Source organism: Heterocephalus glaber, unplaced genomic scaffold (assembly GCF_053883595.1).
Source record: "Heterocephalus glaber isolate CG9 unplaced genomic scaffold, H.glaber_assembly_v1.0 deba00001461, whole genome shotgun sequence".
NCBI classification, from domain to species: Eukaryota; Metazoa; Chordata; class Mammalia; order Rodentia; family Bathyergidae; genus Heterocephalus; species Heterocephalus glaber.
In genome coordinates, this window is record NW_028258308.1 from 20,064,183 (window position 1) to 20,083,214 (window position 19,032).

The 19,032-nt window shown below is 35.8% G+C and overlaps 1 protein-coding gene across 11 annotated transcripts in view; it reads right to left on the reverse strand.

Moving 5' to 3' along the window:
- Positions 1-8,698: 8,698 nt before the first annotated feature.
- Positions 8,699-19,032, reverse strand: part of Fat1 (FAT atypical cadherin 1) — a 123,410-nt gene continuing 113,076 nt past the window's right edge. For 4 of the 11 annotated variants that reach the window (XM_087217144.1, XM_021265067.2, XM_087217143.1 and 1 more), the window contains 5 exons: positions 16,848-17,479; positions 16,146-16,283; positions 13,457-13,516; positions 11,168-11,203; positions 8,699-10,134 (listed from right to left, as the gene is read on the reverse strand). In XM_087217144.1, coding sequence (XP_087073270.1) covers positions 9,506-10,134; positions 11,168-11,203; positions 13,457-13,516; positions 16,146-16,283; positions 16,848-17,479 — 1,495 coding nt within the window. In that variant the 3' untranslated portion in view covers positions 8,699-9,505. Of the gene's footprint in view, positions 10,135-11,167; positions 11,204-12,985; positions 13,009-13,456; positions 13,517-15,610; positions 15,664-16,145; positions 16,284-16,847; positions 17,480-19,032 lie in introns of all 11 variants that reach the window. The other 7 variants (XM_087217148.1, XM_087217146.1, XM_021265070.2 and 4 more) reach the window with 5 other exon arrangements.

Consider the following 19,032-nt stretch of genomic DNA (forward strand, 5'->3'; position numbering starts at 1 on the left):
AGAAGGCATCTATGAAAAACCAACAGCCAATATCATACTAAATGGTCAAAAACTGAAATCCTTCACACTAAAATCAGGAACAAGACAAAGATGTCTACTATCACCACTCTTGTTCAATATAGTTCTGGAAACATTAGCCATGGCAATTAGACAAGAGAAAGAAATAAAAGGAATAAAGACAGGTAATGAAGAAGTCAAACTGGCATTGTTTGCAGATGACATGATACTCTATATAGAAGACCCCAAGAACTCCACCAAAAGTCTTCTAGACTTAATAACCAAATTCAGTCAAGTAGCTGGTTACAAGGTCAACACACAAAAATCAATAGCTTTCCTCTACACAAATGACAGACTCTTTGAGAAATAGGAAAAATAATTCCTTTCACAATAGCATCCAAAAAACTGAAATACCTAGGAATCATCCTAACGAAAGAAATCAAAGACCTCTTCTCTGAAAACTATGGCACTCTGAAAAGAGAGATTGAAGATGATATCAGAAAATGGACAGACATGCCCTGCTTCTGGGTAGGAAGGATTAATATAGTGAAAATGGCCATACTTCCAAAACTGCTATATAGGTTTAATGCAATTCCAATTGAGATCCCAGCAGCATGCTTCATAGACTTCGAGAAAACAATCTAAAAATTCATTTGGAGCAAGAAGAGACCCAGAATAGCAAAAGCAATTCTAGGTAACAGAGACATGGCAGGGGGTATCACAATTCCCAACCTGCAACTCTACTACAAAGCTACTGTGATAAAAACAGCATGGTACTGGCAAAGAAACAGGCTTGAGGACCAGTGGAACAGATTAGAAGATGCAGAAACAACGCCAGACACACTCAGCCATCTCATCTTTGACAAAGGAGCCAAACACCCTCACTGGAGGAAAGATAGCCTCTTTAATAAATGGTGCTGGAAAAACTGGGCTTCAACTTGCCAAAGATTAAAACTAGACCTATATCTCTCATCATGCACTAAACTAAAATCAAAATGGATGAAAGATCTAAATATTAAAATAGAAACTCTGAACCAGTTGGAACAGAGGTTAGGTAGAGCCCTTGAAGACATCGGTGTAGGAAAAGATTTTGTAAACAAAACCTCAGTTGCCCGTGAAGTAGCACAAACAATCAACAAATGGGATCTCTTCTTATTAAAAGGCTTCTTCACAACAACAGAAACCACCAGCAGTGTGAAGAGACAAACCACAATGTGGGAAAAAATCTTCACCTGCTCTTCCTCAGACAAAGGTCTACTATCTTGAATCTATAAAGAACTTACAAAGGTCAGACCTCCCAAATTTAAAGACCCAATCCAAAAATGGGCATCTGAAATGAACAGACATTTCTCAGACAAAGAAGTAGAAATAGCAAATAAATACATGAAAAAATGTTCAACATCACTGGTCATTCGAGAGATGCAAATGAAAACAACACTGAGATTCCACTTCACTCCAGAAAGAATGGCTGCTATCATGAAATCAACCAATAACAAATGCTGGTGGGGCTGTGGGGAAAGAGGAACCCTGGTCCACTGCTGGTGGGCGTGTAGACTGGTGCAAGCACTGTGGAAATCAGTATGGAGACACCTCAAAGAACTAGGACTGGAAGTCCCATTTGACCCTGCTATTCCACTGCTGTGGATCTTCCCCAAAGAATTGAAAGAATCATACCACAGTGACATATGTGCACCCAGGTTCATTAACAGCACAGTTTGTAATAGCTAAAACTTGGAAACAGCCCAAATGCCCATCAACTGGAGACTGGATCAAGAAAATGTGGGTTTTTTTATAAAATGGAGTACTACTCAGCCATAAAAAATGAGAAGTTAGAGACATTTTTAGCCAAGTGGATGCACATTGAGGCAATACTCTTAAGTGAAATAAATAGGACACACATGTATAAATACCAAATAGTTTCTCTGGTGCGAGAAACTGAAAGTGTAAATGAGGACTAAATGTATAATAGGTAATGTGAAATAGGAAGAAAAGGGGCAAAGGGGAAGGAAGTGGGAGGACTAAGGGAAAGGATAAAAGGGAATGGGATTAATAGGAGAAAATGAAAAATAGGAACATAATCTTTGTAAATAGGGAGGACTGGAGGTGTTGAAGGGAGAGCTGGGCAAGAGTGAAAAATAAGATCCAAGAGAGACTATGTAAAGGTGCAAATTTCCAATGATAAATGTCATTATATTGTATAACTAAAATGTACCAATGATTAGAATGAATAATGTAAAATAGGAAGAAAAGGTGCAAAGAGGTAGGGGTAGTGGGAGGGGCAGGGGAAAGAAAAGAAGGGAAAGGAAAAAATGATGAGAAATGGAAAAAATGGAAATAAAGTCTTTGTAAATAGGGAAGGGTGCAGGGCGTGAAGGGAGGGCTAGGAATGGGGAAAATATAAGAACCAACATGCATTATATAAAGGTACAATTCCCAATGAGAAATGTAATTGTGTTGTATTCCTACAATGTACCAATAAAAGAATTTAATACAAAATAATTCTATCAACTGACAAATATTCTGTTTGTAAATGTCTCAAAAATGTTTTCATGCCTTGCTCCTAGAAAATAACTTGTATAGTCAAAAATATGTGACACTGAAAGAAAATGTGAAATGTGAAAGAGATACAAAGCAAGACAAAACACAAATACATAGAGATATGTAGACACTCAAAGAGAGGAAATAAATCCCTACTATCAGTATTTTCAGAGATTAGAAAAGATACTGCAGCCAGTCCTAGCACCCAGAAGGAAGCTCCCCGTCTCCATTCCAGGCTCCTTGGGCAGTGAAGCTCAGCCAGTCCCAGCACCTGGAAGGAAGCTCCCCCGCTGCCATCTCAAGCTCCTAGGGCAGAGAAGGTGAGCTGCGTGGGTGCCAGAAGCATCCCCCCGCCCCGTGGAAATGAGAAGACACATAAACAAGCCTCAAAAACAGACTTCTGGATCACCTACAGAAACCCCAAAGGGAAACGAGATGGAACAATCTGATACTCACCCAACTGGACTCTGTACTGGCAACAAAAGAGGATCTGGGAAAAATGAAATCAGAAATAATTACTCAGATAACAGCAAAGATTTTGCTCATGGTGCAAGACATGATTAATAAATCTAGAGAGGACACAGATAAAAAAACAGAGGATCTGAGGAACATGATCGAATCCCAACATAGGAAACAAATGGAATCCATAAAACAGATACAAACAGATTTCCAAGAGATTAAAAACTCCATTGAAAGTCTGCACAGCAGAATGAACCAATGTGAGGATAGAATTTCACATATAGAAGATGAGCTTGCAATTAGTGACCAGGAAAAGAAAAATTGATTTAAAATTGTAAGGAAACATGAGAAATCAATCCAACAGCTGTTAGACAATGCAAAGAAGAATAACATAAGACTGACTGGAGTCAATGAAGAAGGAGGAGAGAGTGCAGATGACATAAAAATACTCTTCACAGAAGTGATGGCAGAAAACTTCCCAAGGAGGGGAAAAGAACTTGACATACAGATAAGTGAGGCATATAGGACTCCAGCTAACCTTAATCAAAAAAATCTACACATAGGCATATAATAGTTAGGATTCCAGAAATCCAACAGAAGAATAAAATTCTACAAGCAGTGAGAGAAAAGAAACAAATCACATACAAAGAAAAGCCCATCAGAATCAGAGAAGACTTCTCAATGCAAACCTTCAAGGCAAGAAGAGCTTGGAGTGATGTATTTCAAGCCCTAAAGGAAAACAGCCTCCAACCCAGATTGATGTACCCTGCAAAACTATCTTTCAAAATGGATGGAGAAATAAGATGCTTTCATGATAAAGAGCACCTCAGGAACTTCATGAATACCAAACCGGCACTCCAAAAAAATTTTAGACAATACCCTAGGAAAAGACAATGAGGATCACAACCTCAGGAAACCCAGCAGAATGAATCCATTGGGTGTGACAAATTAAACGCAAAGGGGGAGAATCCAACAAAAAGAAAAAGTCATGACAAGACTTTTAAAACTTTTAACTTCATCTCCCTAATGAGTGTATAATTCAATCTTATTATTGTACTGATTAGTATTTTTCTGATTCTAGAATTATACACCATTCCTTGTGCTATACTGGCTATTTATCATCTTCTTATGTCTGCATTTTAATTGGGTTGTCTATGAATGAGCTCTAAGAATTCTTTATATATTCTGCTCATAGGTTATATGCATTGTAAATATAGTCTGTTTAAGGACTTTTCATTTTAGTGATGTCATTTACAGTTCTAAATTTTGATGAAATCCCATCAATTTTTTTCTTTTATACTTCATGGTTTTTGTATCCTAGGTAGTTCTTGCCTACCCTGAATTCATAAATATTTTCCCTTATAATTTCTTCTTAAAGTTTTATACTTTTAGCCTTTCTTATTTAGGTTCATAGATCCCTTCAAGTTATTTTCATGTATGGAAAAAAAGGGTTGAGGTTAATTTTTTATATATGAATACCAGGTGTTCTAGTGCCGTTTGCTGAAGACACCATCTCTTCCTTGGCTCTTGAATCGAGTTTATATTCTATAAAACGCTAATGTTAAATAATCTTTCAAAACTCAGTGGACCATATGTGTGTGGTCCTATTTCTAGATTCTCTGTTTTATTCAAATGATCTATATGTCTTTCCTTACACCAACACTGCCTTGATTACTGTAGCTTTAGAAGAAGTCTTCAAATTGGGTGCTAAACGTCTTCCAACACTGTTTTTGTTTTTGGCTTTTTTGTGTCCTTTGTAATCCTACATAACTTTAAAATTTCAATATCCCGTTCTTCATTTATAGCAAGTATACACAGACCTGAATTTTTATATATACCTTGTGTTTTCTAATCCTGCTAAATTCAAGTACAAGTTCTAGGGGCTCCTAGAGATTTTGTAGTATTTTCTCTGTAGATGATCATTTCATCTACATATAAAGATTTTGCTTATGCCGTGCCAATCCTATCCTAGTTGTGTCATTTTATTGCCAGACTATTTTGTTTTAGACCTATGTTTCAAAGTCTAATGGACAGATGAAGCGTAGGCATATATGCCCTTATTCCCCACTTTAGGGAGAAAGCATTGTATCATCTCCATTCATAGAAGGAGTTTTTGTTGGAAGTATGGAGTACATGCCTTTGATTTGTTGAGAAGGTTCTGTTCTACTTCGTCTCCTGATAGCTTTTATCATGAACAGCTGTAGAATTTAGTCCAATACTCTTTCTCCAACTAGTGACAGAATCATATGGCTTTCTCCTTTCCTCTGTTAAAATGATGACTTTTGGGGGTGGATCTTCCAATGCTGAACCAACACTGCCATCTCTAGAACAAAACCACTTTCTACATACTGCCAGACCTGACTTCTAAGAGTTTGTTTTGTTAAATAAATTTCTATCTATGTTTATACTTTGTTCTTCTATTATTTTTATCCAGTTTTAGGAACAGCACAATGTTGATTTCCTAAAATGAGGGGAGAAGTGTTCCTTCTTTTTTCTGCTTTGTTTGATATAGTTTATCAGTTAAAATGTTTAAGAGCCTGCTGTTGTCATATAGGTAGGTTTTCAAGCTAGGAATATACTTTCTTTAATAGGTGCTATTCAAATTTTGTATTTCCTCCAGAGTTAGTTTCATTAATTTGTCTTCTAAGTTACTTCTTAGAAGTTGTCAAATTTATTTCAAAAAAGATTTTTGTAATATGCTTTGTATATCCTTTTAAATTCTGCAAAATCTGTGGTAATGTCTCCTGGATCTTAATATTGTAATTTAAAAAATGTATAACTGATATTGTGTAACAGGAAGAAAAGGTCTAAAAGAGCAGGGGAATTGGGAGGGGTAGGGGAAGGGAAAAAAGGGAAAGGAAAAAATATGAGAAGAGGAAAAAAATGGAAACAAGGTCTTTGCAAATAGGGAAGGGTGGAGGGGGTGAAGAGAGGGCAAGGGAAGGGGGAAAAAAGTAAGAACCAAGAGACTCATGTAATAGTACAAGATCCCAATGATGAATGTAACTGTATTGTATACCTAAAATGTACCAATAAACTTAATGGGGGGGGGGAGAAGGATGAAATCATGTCATTTATAGGAAAATGGATGGATCTGGATAGCATCATGTCAAGTACAATAATTCAGCCTCAGACAAGTATGTTTTCTTTTGTATGTGGAATCTAGAAAAAAACTGAAAACATGACATAAAAGTAGAAGGAAGACTGTTAGATCTGAGGAAAGGAATTAAGGAAAGATAAGGGGAGATAATAGGGGGTAGAAATGATCAATGTATGTATGTTATACGCATGTAGGAATATGCCAAAATGAAGCCCACTGTTCTGTACAATATACAGTAGTAAAAGGGTAAAAATGTGTAAGTATACAAATGAAAAAACACTTCCAACGTGAAAATAATTTCAAGATCAAAAGAATATTTTTAAAAAGCTCAAAAAAGTGAGCAAGAGATTACTTTAAAAATACTACAAGAACAAAAATGAGATACTAGGGATCCAAATAGAAACAACTGCCTCTGATTTGAACAATCAGAAAAGGGCCAAACTCTTAAAAATTAAATTTTTTTTTTGGTACAGGGGATCAAACTCGGGACCTTGCGCTTACAAGACAGGCGGTGGAACCACTGAGCTAAATCCCCAGCCCAAGTTTAGCACAATGAATAGAAGATAAAGATGGAAAAGGAGCTTCTAGAAAGTAAAACTGAAAAACCATGATGGATAACAGAAATTCAATCAGAAAACAGAGGATGAATTTAATAAGTCAAATAGCTCGAGTCTGAGAGAAAATTGAGAATACAGAGGGCATAAAATTAACAGAGAAATAATACAAGAACATTCTCCAAAATGTGGATTTCTGTAATGAAAGCAGAGTATCAATACAATGAAGAAGAAAAGGCCCACACCAAGATACATCACTAGGAAACCTCACCAGCTTGGAGAGAAAAAAGAATGTTCTAAAACGAATATCCCAAAAAATGTGAGAATATTAGGTCACAAATAATGATCTGGGAATAGGAATGGGCAACTCAATGGTAACACTGGAAGCTAGAAAAGAGCATGGCTCAATAACTAAAAATCTGAAGAAAACTTACCTAAAAAACAGACAGAATGCTATAACCAATCTATTAATCAAGTGTGATAGCACAATAAAAACATTTTCAAAAAATATAAAGAAATACAAAAAGTTACCTCTCATAAATCCTCAGAAAATAACTAGAATGTGCTCTATCAAAAGTTAAGCCAAGAGAAAGATAAGAGTCCAGGGTGAGGGAACATTCAGGATGACAACAAAGGAAAAAATTCCAGGACAACTGTAGACATTCAAGACAACAATCATTGTAGATTGGCCATCAGGTAGAAGGGCTTCATGAATGACAGATTTTCTAATTGTTTTGACAATGTACAAAGAGGAGCCCACACTTCTTTTTTCCCCCCTCTGACTTTCTATTCATAATCCTAAATTAGAGCCTGTATAAAGCATATTCTATATAGCTACAACTCTTATCTCTGCCTGGAATTTGCATTCCTCAGAGCCATATACCTTCCTCCTGATCAATTTCGAATAACAGCTTGTCATGAAGGCTGTCTCAAAATGTTCACACATCTTTCCTTCCCCCACCACACACATTGTTTCTCTAATCCAAGATTTTCTTTGTACTCATTATTCTTTTCACTATTATATTTATTTATTGACCATCAACTTGCCCCACCAAATGTAAGCTCCAAGAAGGCAGAGAAATTCTGTCTGTTTGTATAGAATGATATGTAGTAGGTGACTAAAATATATGCTTTGAATAAATGGCCAAAAGTTTAAAAAACAATCAGTAAAAAAATTAGGTCAACTGCTTAAGAATGTAGAAGTTGCAAAGTAAATGGAAATAAACGTATACTTCTTGGTTCAGAAGAGAATACTTAACATAATTAAAGTAATGAAAATACTATCTGTGGATTAACTGAAAATGGAAAGACAACAAGAGTAATGGAAGCTTGGTCTCCCTCTACTATCATAGTCAGGAGGTAATTTCTAAATTCAGTGACTCAAGAAATGACAATACTGTACATACTTTTGGGAATATGAAAGAATGAGAAAAAACAGCTTAAAGAGTTGTAAATGATTAACAGTCGAATTCATGAGACTGTTTTGTTATACATGGCAACTCTTTTTATATACACACATATCATCTGATAAAAATAAGTAAGGCCTGCACTTAAAAATGTCTTTCTTAAATTTTAAGAAAGCCTCATTGTTGATAATTCATATCACAATGATTGTTACACAGTACTCTGTAAATATCTGTTGCAAGAATGGACGGGTGTCAACTGTATTAAAGATGCAGAGAAAGTAGTTTTTAGGTTTCAGTGAAAACACACAGAAGTGTACGTTTTTGACAACAGAAAGATAAAATGCTTTATAATGACTTTGTTTTTGACAAATCACTCAAAAAATGAAAAACATAGACGCTTTTAAGTTATGGCTAGAAAGTACTGACAGATTTAAAATGTATAAAAGAAAAATGTTAAATTTTAGAAAATATTTATTGTAAATTACATTTTAATAGCCATCTACTGCCACCTAGTGACTACATCTGTAAGTACTGCCTGGTTAGCAACTGGAAAGTGGCTTTTTACACTTTTCATAGCCATCCTTCCATCTCAATTCACCAGCTAAATCCTGAACAAGAATATAAATGGAAAGGAAAAACACGCATCAAAGCTAAAGTTTTTTATTAATAATTTATTGTCAGTAAGAAAGATTGGCTAATGGTAGTTTTCAGTAAAAACCTTTACAAGACCATTGCATCACAAATATACAGACACTATAAAAACTGTGTCATGGTGGTTTTGGTTCTAAACAGGTATGCAGAAGGTCCCCATTACACTTTCCAATAATGAAAAATGTTTATAATTCTGAAATACAGCAACCCATTTAATACATGTGCATGTATCAGATCGTTCCTCTTCCTATATGTACAGCTAGAAATAAACGATTATACCGAAATGTGTTAATGAAATGTCATACTTCAGTGGAAAAGAACATACAGTGAAACCCTGGTTATATTAAAATCAGGGTGCTAGATCATGACACTAACACCATCCAAATCCAGCTGAAAACAAATGCACAAAATATCTTGAAAATCTAGTTAAAACTATGAAAAATCAAATCTGTACATTAAATTTACAAAAAAAGACAAAAAATTAAAATAAATCTATATAAATACATGAATCATGCTAACAAGATGGTAGGACTGATTTTTGTTTCATTATTTTAACACAGACAAATGTAAATACAAAAAGATGTTCAAAAATGACACAGCCAATGAGAATCTCACCAATTACAGTAGGTTAGGACACTGGAAATGGCTAACATATCAAGAGGCGCGTGATTCAGTGCACCCATGCCCATTTTAGCTCACTGAAAAGAAGCGCTTAAGAACTGCTGCAAAGAACAATGCAGATTATTGATATAATTTCTAGGTCCATTAAAGTCCAGGCACTTTGGGGGGGAGTTTGAGCGTCAGACTTCCGTATGTTGCTGGGAATCCAGTGGAGGAATTGTCACTTCTTCAAAGTGGCCATCGTCTCCACTCTCATAGTCACTCATCATGACCTCAGACTCCACTTCACAGCACGCTGACACATCTGAGCAGGAAGCTGTGGAAGCGTACACAGACATGGGCATGTTTTCTACAGTGGAAGCGTCAAAGTTTCTCTGATACCCTGGAGGGTAAGGGGCATAAGGTTCTCTACAAGTATTATTCTCACCAGTGCCTTTTTTTTGAGGTTCAGACATATCAACTGAATAGAAGTTGGGCAGATACTGATTCAAGTTGAACCTCTGCCGATTTCTGGATGAAGACCCCAAGCTACCTGCAGCAGGCATGTTTCTAGGTGAGTGTATAGACTCAAATTGATCACTGAATTCCGGAGGCAAGGGTGGCAGCTCATCAGGTGCAGGAAAGTCTTCTGGTGGTGGTGGAAAATCACTTTCAATATCATAACCTCCAGGGTAATAATCGGTATCAATGGCATTTGGATCTGCTGAGTACAGGGGAGTGTGCTCGTCAATCACCTCGTAATTGGGGAATTCCTGTATGTCTGGCAGAGGGACACTTGGCATCCAATCTGATGTGTCCCAATGGTACCCTGGGTAGGGAGAGAACAAGAAATTTCAGTGTGTCTTATCCTAAATTTCCGTGCCTTGGAAAAGAGAGTCTGGTGTATCAGAGACACAAAGATGCACATGTTTTTGTTCAAAGCTCATCACTTTGGAACTTGCAGTTTTAGTACACACCTAACATTTAAGGAAAGGAAACAAATTCCAACAGAAGCAGTCTGTAGCATCTAAATTACATGCACTTTTCTATAGACAATTCAAATTACCTTTTCACCATTCCTTCTGTCACTTACAACTTACTGCGCTATATGAAGAAAGTATTTAGTTCAATCCTAAGACATTAGTTACTAAGTTTAGTCTTTTCACAAAGAAGTCTCCACTGAGTAAAATATCAAATGTTACTTGATCTGTACTTGATGTGTCATTAAATAAAATACTAATTAACATGACTTGTTAAAATACTAAAAGTAACCTTTAATGTTAAAATTTAGAGAGTAAACTTTCTTTATAATAACATAGTAAGCGTAATATTTAACAGAAGGCAAGCTGTAAAGGTGATCTGAATTGTCTGTAGAAAAATGCATGCAATTTAGATGTTACATACAGTTTCTGCTGGAATATCCTTTCCTTAAATTCCTAAAACAACAAATTATCTTTAGACAGATATATTTCAAAGCATGCTTCCAAATCAAGCAGAATACAACCAAACAAGGGTTGGAAAATACAAAAGTTTTTGATAGACAATAACAACAACAACAACAACAGCAACAACAATCTTTATGCTTTGAAAATGGATCAAAAATCATTTTAGATTGTGTCATTACTTTAAAAAAAAACCTCCCAATTTCAGGACAGTTTTTTTTTCTTCTTAGGATTTTAAAAATCCTTTGACAGGCAGGAAAAGGTTAGGTGAGATGTGCTTCAAATCCAGTGCACAACAACCAGGGACTTGTTTGGTGCTGCAAACACTGAGCGACCAAGCAAAGCAAGTCAGCACTGAGGGCGAATCATTACCAAATGCTTTTAGTGATTATCAATGAACAACTGGCATGCATAAGTCACCTCTTGATTTGCTGAGGTCAGGAGCAGCCAAAGATTCTTTTGGAGGCAGAGTAGAAAGAAAAGAAAACATTGATAATTAAAACAGACAGCTGAAAAGGCAACAAAGGTAAGCACACAGTACAATGTAAACTCTTTGTAAAGGCCCAGTCAGCCGTATAGTATGTCTTTATGCTATTCTCCATAAAAATTCCAAATGGCTGAGAAACTTATGTAGTACAAATAAAATGGGATCTAGAAACACAAGACAAAGATGAGTGATGATGACGAAGAGACTTTGAAAGGACTCAAATATTTTATTTTCCTTGTTTCTGATGATCTAAACCTGAAAACATAAGAGTTTTCTTTGGAATAATTAAAATCCACAAGCTCTAATAAAACAAATTCATCAGGTTTCTCAGGTGCTAATCCAAATACATATACATAATGTACACATACTTTACAGCACATCCTCACCTTTCAAAGTACAAAACTTACAAACAAACATAGACACAGATAACTAAAAGCTAAACATCTCTCCCAACCCTATCCACTCTGATGATGATTGTGCATTTACAGCTAACCTTTCCCTAGAGATCAGTAGCTACACTTAGTCGTTATCCCCTCCGCCCAAATCTGTCACTACACTTGCTCTCTCAGGGCTCTCATTTATACACAGAACTCAAGGCACTACGTCAATGGAAGCGCATGTAAATCTCAGGGTCATGGACACTTATGCAGGCTAAGCTTCAAGTTTTCTCTCTGAAAAGAGGGTGAAAATCCCAGAGTTGTCATGAGGATTAAACAAGACAAATGTAGGGCAGGCACTGTTAGGTACACTGATACTTGTAAAAGTAGTAATTATGGTCGAAATACAGGCATGTCAGTGATTTTTTAAATAAAACAATGCTTTCTATGCATTCTAATGCTCTTGAAAACTCATGTAATAAACTGTTTTGGAAGAAAGTATGTGATTGCTGTCTCTTTTAAAAACTTAAAAGACTGATGGTTCTTAAAAACGAATAAACTAGTATTTAGGAAACATCTGTTGAACTTTTCTTAGTGTACTAAAAATGTAGTATTCCTTTAAAAGTGAGGATTGATAACTTGTTACTAAACAGTCAGTTGATGACCTTAAAATTTAAGCTAGCTTTCAGCTTTAAATTAGATTTATACTTCTTAAGATACAAAACCAATATTTTCCCCCCAGTGGACATTGCAATGAAGAAACTGTTTAAATGCTGCTTCTTTAAACTCCATCAATAATGCTGGAATGTCATCATGTTAAAACTAAAATTCACTAGTAAATAAAGATAGCTTTCTGATTCACTAAGAAAAAAAAATATGGTACTTCTTAAAAAAATAAGTAAGATTCACTGGTAACTGTAACAACACTTTGACCCTTCCTCTTACTATCAAATCTGGCAGGAAAGCATTCTCCTACCTAGATCTTAATATCCACATCTTGACAGCAAAAGTGGCCTAGCAAAAAGACCCACTGAGCTTTACAGTTCTCAACCCGTGATTTGTACACTGGGAATATGAGAATTAAATGGGAACTTGTTAAAACCTCAAATTCTCAAGGCTCAACCCAGGCCTACTTGTTTAGAAACTCTGATGTGGGGAACCAGCAATCAGGCTCTTCATTCTCCTCCAGCTGACCTGATTTCTATTATACTGTAGTTCGAAAACTACTAGCCTGTGCCTTTGGCTTGCGATTAATCTAATTGCAATGAATAAAGGACTAATACATCGAAGGGGTGGTCAATGTCTTTTCTTCTACTTTTGAAGAGATAAAGCTTCACATTAAATAATTTTACTAAATCAAACATTAAAATGTACCTTCTTCCATATTCTACCATTTTCTTTGGCAAGATTCGGGGAAAAAAACCAAAGTCAAGAGTCAGTTTTAGGTCATTATAAAAGCTTTATGATATTTAGTCTTATTCTTGTTCATACAGGGTTTTTTGTATTATAAGTTTTAGGTAGGTAAAATTATTTTTGAATTAATTCTTAGCACTGTACCACTTAAAGATAAATTCTTGAGATCCTATAGGTTATCTAATGTCAGCATAAAATACTATGAGTGGAAAAAAACAACAACAACAAAAAATACAACACAGCATACATAGAAATATTTTTGCGATAAACCTGCATTATGAATATACACACCATCACAACTTAAATATACTGAACCTCTCCAAACCACAAACTAGTTTTTATAACATTACAGCTGGCAAAAGCACAATACTCTCCAGTGACATAGTCACTGCAAAACACAAATACAAAGCAAAACCATTTATATGACTATACCTTCTTTGTTCACTGTGTCAACTACATCATTGACAAGGTGTATTACAGTCACTATGGAAGCTTGTAAAAAGGCACAAAAGGAGTCAATTAGGAAAATCTTAGTTAGAAATCAGTGCATGAAGTAAAATCTTAGTACTAGCAATTTCTGCTCTATAACTTAAAAATCTGAAATTAATGCTTAAATACAACCATATAACGTAATTATCCATGACCTCTGTAGTCAGATCTCAGACTTTTCAAATCAAGCTATATACTTGCTATTATTAATCAAAATAATAAAGTAACCATGGCTTACTAGAATTTAGGATAATTTTTAGCTATACTTTTTTTTTACAATTATAATTATGGATTGTGTTGGGACAAAACAATTCTTTTAATGTCTCATGGGCAATGACTTTATATTTGAAAAACTTGTACACTTACATCTTGACAGCAAACATGGCCTAGCAAAAAGGACCCACTGAGCTTTAGAGTTCTCAATTTGTGATTCCTACAGTGGGAATAACAGAATTAAATGGAAACTTGTTAAAACCTCAAATTCTCAAGGCTCAATCCAGGGCTACTTGTTTAGAAACTCTGGTGTGGGGAACCGGGGGCGGGGGCGGATTTAAGGAGATACATATGCAATGCGAATACAAAACTGGTTTTGGCTCTGTTTTCTCTCTCACCCCAAATTTCTTGTCTTTTAGCAGATAAACTGATTGCTGGTGAGCTAATACTAGCATAGTATAGATTATCTGGGTACTTCCTGTATAAATTCCTTTTTCATCTGTGTGTTAGACTGTTTTTAAACAATCTATACAAGATAAATATGTGGGTGCAGGGAAAATGAAGAGATGGCTCTAAAAGCTGCCCACATTCAGATTCTGGGAACATATGATTATGTTACCACAAAAGGGACTTTACTGACAGGATCCAGTTAAGGACCTGAGGAAGAGGAGAGACCTTCCTGAAATGCTCTGGGTGAACCAGATGAATTGACAAGGGACTTTTTTTTTAAAGAGAAGAATCTTTCCTGCCTGTGGTTGGATGAAGCTATGACTATGCCTACAGATAAATAGTGAAATACAATGTTGCTGACTTTGAAAGATGAAGAAGCCATCTCTAGAACCTGGAAAAAGAAGGAAAGCGATTTCTTCCCCCCAAAACTTCTAAAGAGAAACACAATTCTACTGACACCATGATTTTAGTCCCATAAGACAAGTGGTAAGCTGCTAAGCTATGGAACTATACGATAATTATTTGTGTTGCTCTGAGCCATTAAATTTGTTTTGAACTCTATAAAAGACTTAGAAAACAATAAAATACAAGCATAGACTTTTATTACAGACTAATTTTATGATTGATCACGGTAAGAAGAAAATACTAAAACTATTGTAAATGTCTTTTCCCTGCACCGTACTATCTCGCAACTAAAATTAATAATGAATTTGACCATAACTTGTTAAAAGCATTTAGAAGTATTATAGAGAAGAATGCAGTTTCAACAAAAAGATCTAGAAAAAGAAAAAAAATTGACAAAATTTCTGAAGTGTACTAATGAAGAACATTTAGGGGCCAAGATGTAAATCATTATATAAACTGAAAATACAAACTTTTAATGAAAACTAATGAGAGTAATTCTATTCTGCTTTTGTTGATTTAACAAGCAAAGATATATTAATTTGCTTTACTACAAATAAACACAGATATACTTTGATATCACATGTGACATGCTTGTAACTGGAAATGAAAGGAACACACTTTGAGAAAGGCTCTACACTCTTCTCTTATGGACTCTGTGGACTTAAGAACTACCTAGATGCAATGTACTGTGCACTGTATTACTCTCAATTATGGAATATATTAACCTGCGTCTGATAATTATTAGTAGTGGATTTTTTCTTTGCACTAATGAAGTATCTGTAATATGTAAACACATTATATTTTTACCCCTCAAAACATGATTAAACCTACAATTTCTGAGATTCAAAATTTTCCACTAAAAATCTACTTCATTGTGTTACTGAATCTTGACAACTATCTATACTGGTATGTGTTAATAAGGCAAAGCTGGTTATCAATGCAATTTACTCTAGGGAAATCAGATAAACATCAACAGTGTTATGGATCCCACTGTCAAACCTTCTTCATTAGAAATATAATCAAACTTACTAGCAATCTCTTAAACTGTGCTCTCAGTCAGTACGCTCTGATCCAAATGGGAGCTGGGGCCGCAGTGGGGTTGGGGGAAGAGACAAATAAAACCTTGTAATACCAAAGGTGCCACTGAAATCGTACATTTCAGACTATCACATCTCTCCTGAGAGGGTGCATGAATGTGTATTTTATGTGATCAAAAAAGTTGTTCCAAGGGTTTTTGAAAAACCCACAAAACTTTTTATAACATTTACTGCTATGCAAAAAAAGGTAACAGGTTTAGTTAATGAGAAATTGTCTTTCAATTAATTATACTTTCTTCCCTATTAGATATTTTGCTACAGTTAAAAAATCTATTCATTTGCTACAGTTAAAAAATCTATTCATTAAGAACACTTCAAATACCACTTCAAAGTGGTCTAAGGGAAATACGGAAACATTTAAAAATTTAATTAGGGGACCTAGCGCATTTACATTATTACATAACATAATGTGAACAGCATCATGCACAACCACCAAGCACTCAGCACTTCAATGTTCTGGTACTCACCATTGTCATCACACGATTCAGACTGGAAGGAGCTAAGGGACTGCACTTCAGACAGGCTCTCCCGGGCACTGTATGGCTGTGAAGGCTTTTCCTCTAGAGGTTTCTTGGAAAGACAGGGATCAAGATCCACCACTTTAGCTAAAAGGAAAAGATGAGAAACAAACAGTAAGCTCCATTTGGACCAAGCCTCTGTTATGTTCATTGGTGCCTGAGATTTATTTAATCAATGAACCAGAGAGAGAGAGAGAGACAGAGAGACAAAGAGAGACAGACAAACAGAAAGAGACAGAGAGAGAGAGCAAGACAGCGAGACAGAGACAGACAAAAAGAGAGAGAACATCTTAATACTTCCACTTCCTCTGGCCACATTTTTTTAAAATGCCCCCCTCCAATCATTTTATATACTAAAGCCCCTCCCAAATATAGCTGAGAACCTGTATCAGTTATAAAAATGAAATTATCTTTCTAGAATATCAACTGGAATGTCACTTTCTTAAAATATCATAGCCAAAATTCCTAGGCAGTACTCACTCAAGACATCCAAAAAAGTATTCAAATTTCAAGAATTTCAGATTTTACACCTACTTATCTCTAATAAAAATCCAACATTTTTACTTGAACCACCAGTGGCTGTGGCACAACTTGTAATCTCACTATTTATCTTAGTGACGTTTTAGTGAGATGAAAATACATTGCTCTTACTGTCATAGTCGAAGTCCCAGCTAGGCTTCTGTATTGAGTCACTGTCAGAAGGAGAGTTTGAAGGAGGTGGGGGAGGCAAGTTTGGGGCAACGCTGCAGACGGCCACTGCTTTCCGGTGCCCGTGCATGGACTCGGGGTTAAAAGTGCTGAATTCAGGATGCTCTGGTATAGCAGACCCTTCAAAGGAATTTCGGTCGAGATTGTTTCTAGAGTCACTAGGAATGCTTGGAGTGTAGGAAATAGGACGGACAGGCACCTGGGGTGGTATGTCTGAGTAAATGTTCTTATTTAGCTTTGAATCAAAATATGGTCTTTGCAAGAAAGCTGTGGTTGGTCCCAAATGTTTGTCTTCAGGTTCAGCCTGGTGTTTCTTCTTCCGACTAATCATTTTGCGGCAAAGGACAAATACCACCACCAGCAAAAATATCCCTGCTATAAAAACAATAATTCCTATTCCTTCAGCTAATCCAATATTCCACGGAGTTGATACATATTGATTGGGAGCAGCCTCCTCACAGTGTTTTCCTCTGTACTCGTGGCTGCAGTTACAGTGATAGGAGCCATGTGTATTCTCACAAGGGGCCCCATTATGGCAGGGGTTTCCAGCGCATTCATCAACATCACTTTGACACCTGTCGAGAAGGTCAAGAATGAGGGCACCTGTGCAATATTTCAGATCAATAGTAGTTTAGAAACTAAGAACTAAAATCCCTCCCTTAACAAGAAATGCCAAAACCAAACCAAATATGAAACAATCAGAAAACACAATGTTGACAATAATTGCAACAAAAACTTTTGTGATAATCACTTGATTCTATGCTTTGAATGCGTATGAGGAAGACAAACCTATCATGCCAGTATTTAACTGCCACTTTTCTAGGATTCAACAGATTACTACATCAATCCCATAGGCTAAACATTGGTTTGTTTCTAGTTCTGATGACCGAGCTATCATTCAGAAATTTGAGTTGTGTGTTTTGATAAATGGTAGGTGAGACTAAATTTCTAAGAAACTGTTCTTGTCTGGGAATTTGACAGTTGTGTGAAACATGTGAAAGTTAGGAAACCCTATGTTTTCCATTTTGAAATGTTACTCCCTGTTGAAAACCTTCCCAGGCTCCTTACCCTTGTAGGTAGTAAGAAGTCCGCTCTACCTTTCCAAACAGGGGCATATTGTACACATGTGCAGATCCACTTGCCACTTCTCAAACCTTCCCTCCACCTTTAATAAAATTCACCTTACTTACTGTCCTTCATACTCACTTGGCCTAAAATTCTGATTACTGATAGGTTTTTGTCGAATAATGTAAGATTATTCACTGACTAAAATTACGAAAGTCAATGACAAACTAAGGCCATGACCATGGCAAAATTCAGGATTATAACCACTACAAAGGCAAAAGTATATGGGAATACCTGCGAGTAGGTCACACTAATAGCCACTTAATGAGACAGCAAAGCCTTAAAATGTACTACTGTAGACACTTAAGAGATAACACATAATGAGTAATTTTTTAAAGCTGAACTGATGAATAGTCTAATGTAAAATGACATCCGAAAGTAAAATCTTGTGAGAAGACTAGGGGAAAGGAAAGAAGGGAAAGGAAAACAATATGAGAAAAGGAAAAAATGGAAACAAATTCTTTGTAGGGAGGGGTGGAGTGGTTGAAGGGAGGGCAGGGAAATGGGGAAAAAATAAGAAACAAGATGGACTATGTAAAGGTACAAATTCCCAATGATGAATGTCACCATATTGTATACCTAACATGTACCAATAAACTTAATGAAAAAAAAAAAAACTAGAAGTTTAAATTCACTTTTTTTCAATGTATACAACAAGCACTTCCATGACTCACTTTTGGTACCTAGAAAAATAATAACTATATTTCAAGATTATAAAAGATAGTAAGAGAATTGAAAAAGGTTTCTAGGTGCTACATAAATGTTAGTTATGGCATACTATAAAAAAGTTATTGTTATTATCATCACTTTCAAAGATTGATGAGTTCAGTTTTACAAGCATCTGATTTAGAGAACATGATACTCATTTTATAAAATAATTACAAGCATTTACTGCTTACAAGAACCCACATATTCCTTGTTTATAAACAATACCTCTAAAGTGTAACTAGGCTTTTGAAGCATAATATTCATCTTCTTGAAATTTTCTTTCAAAGAGTAAAAA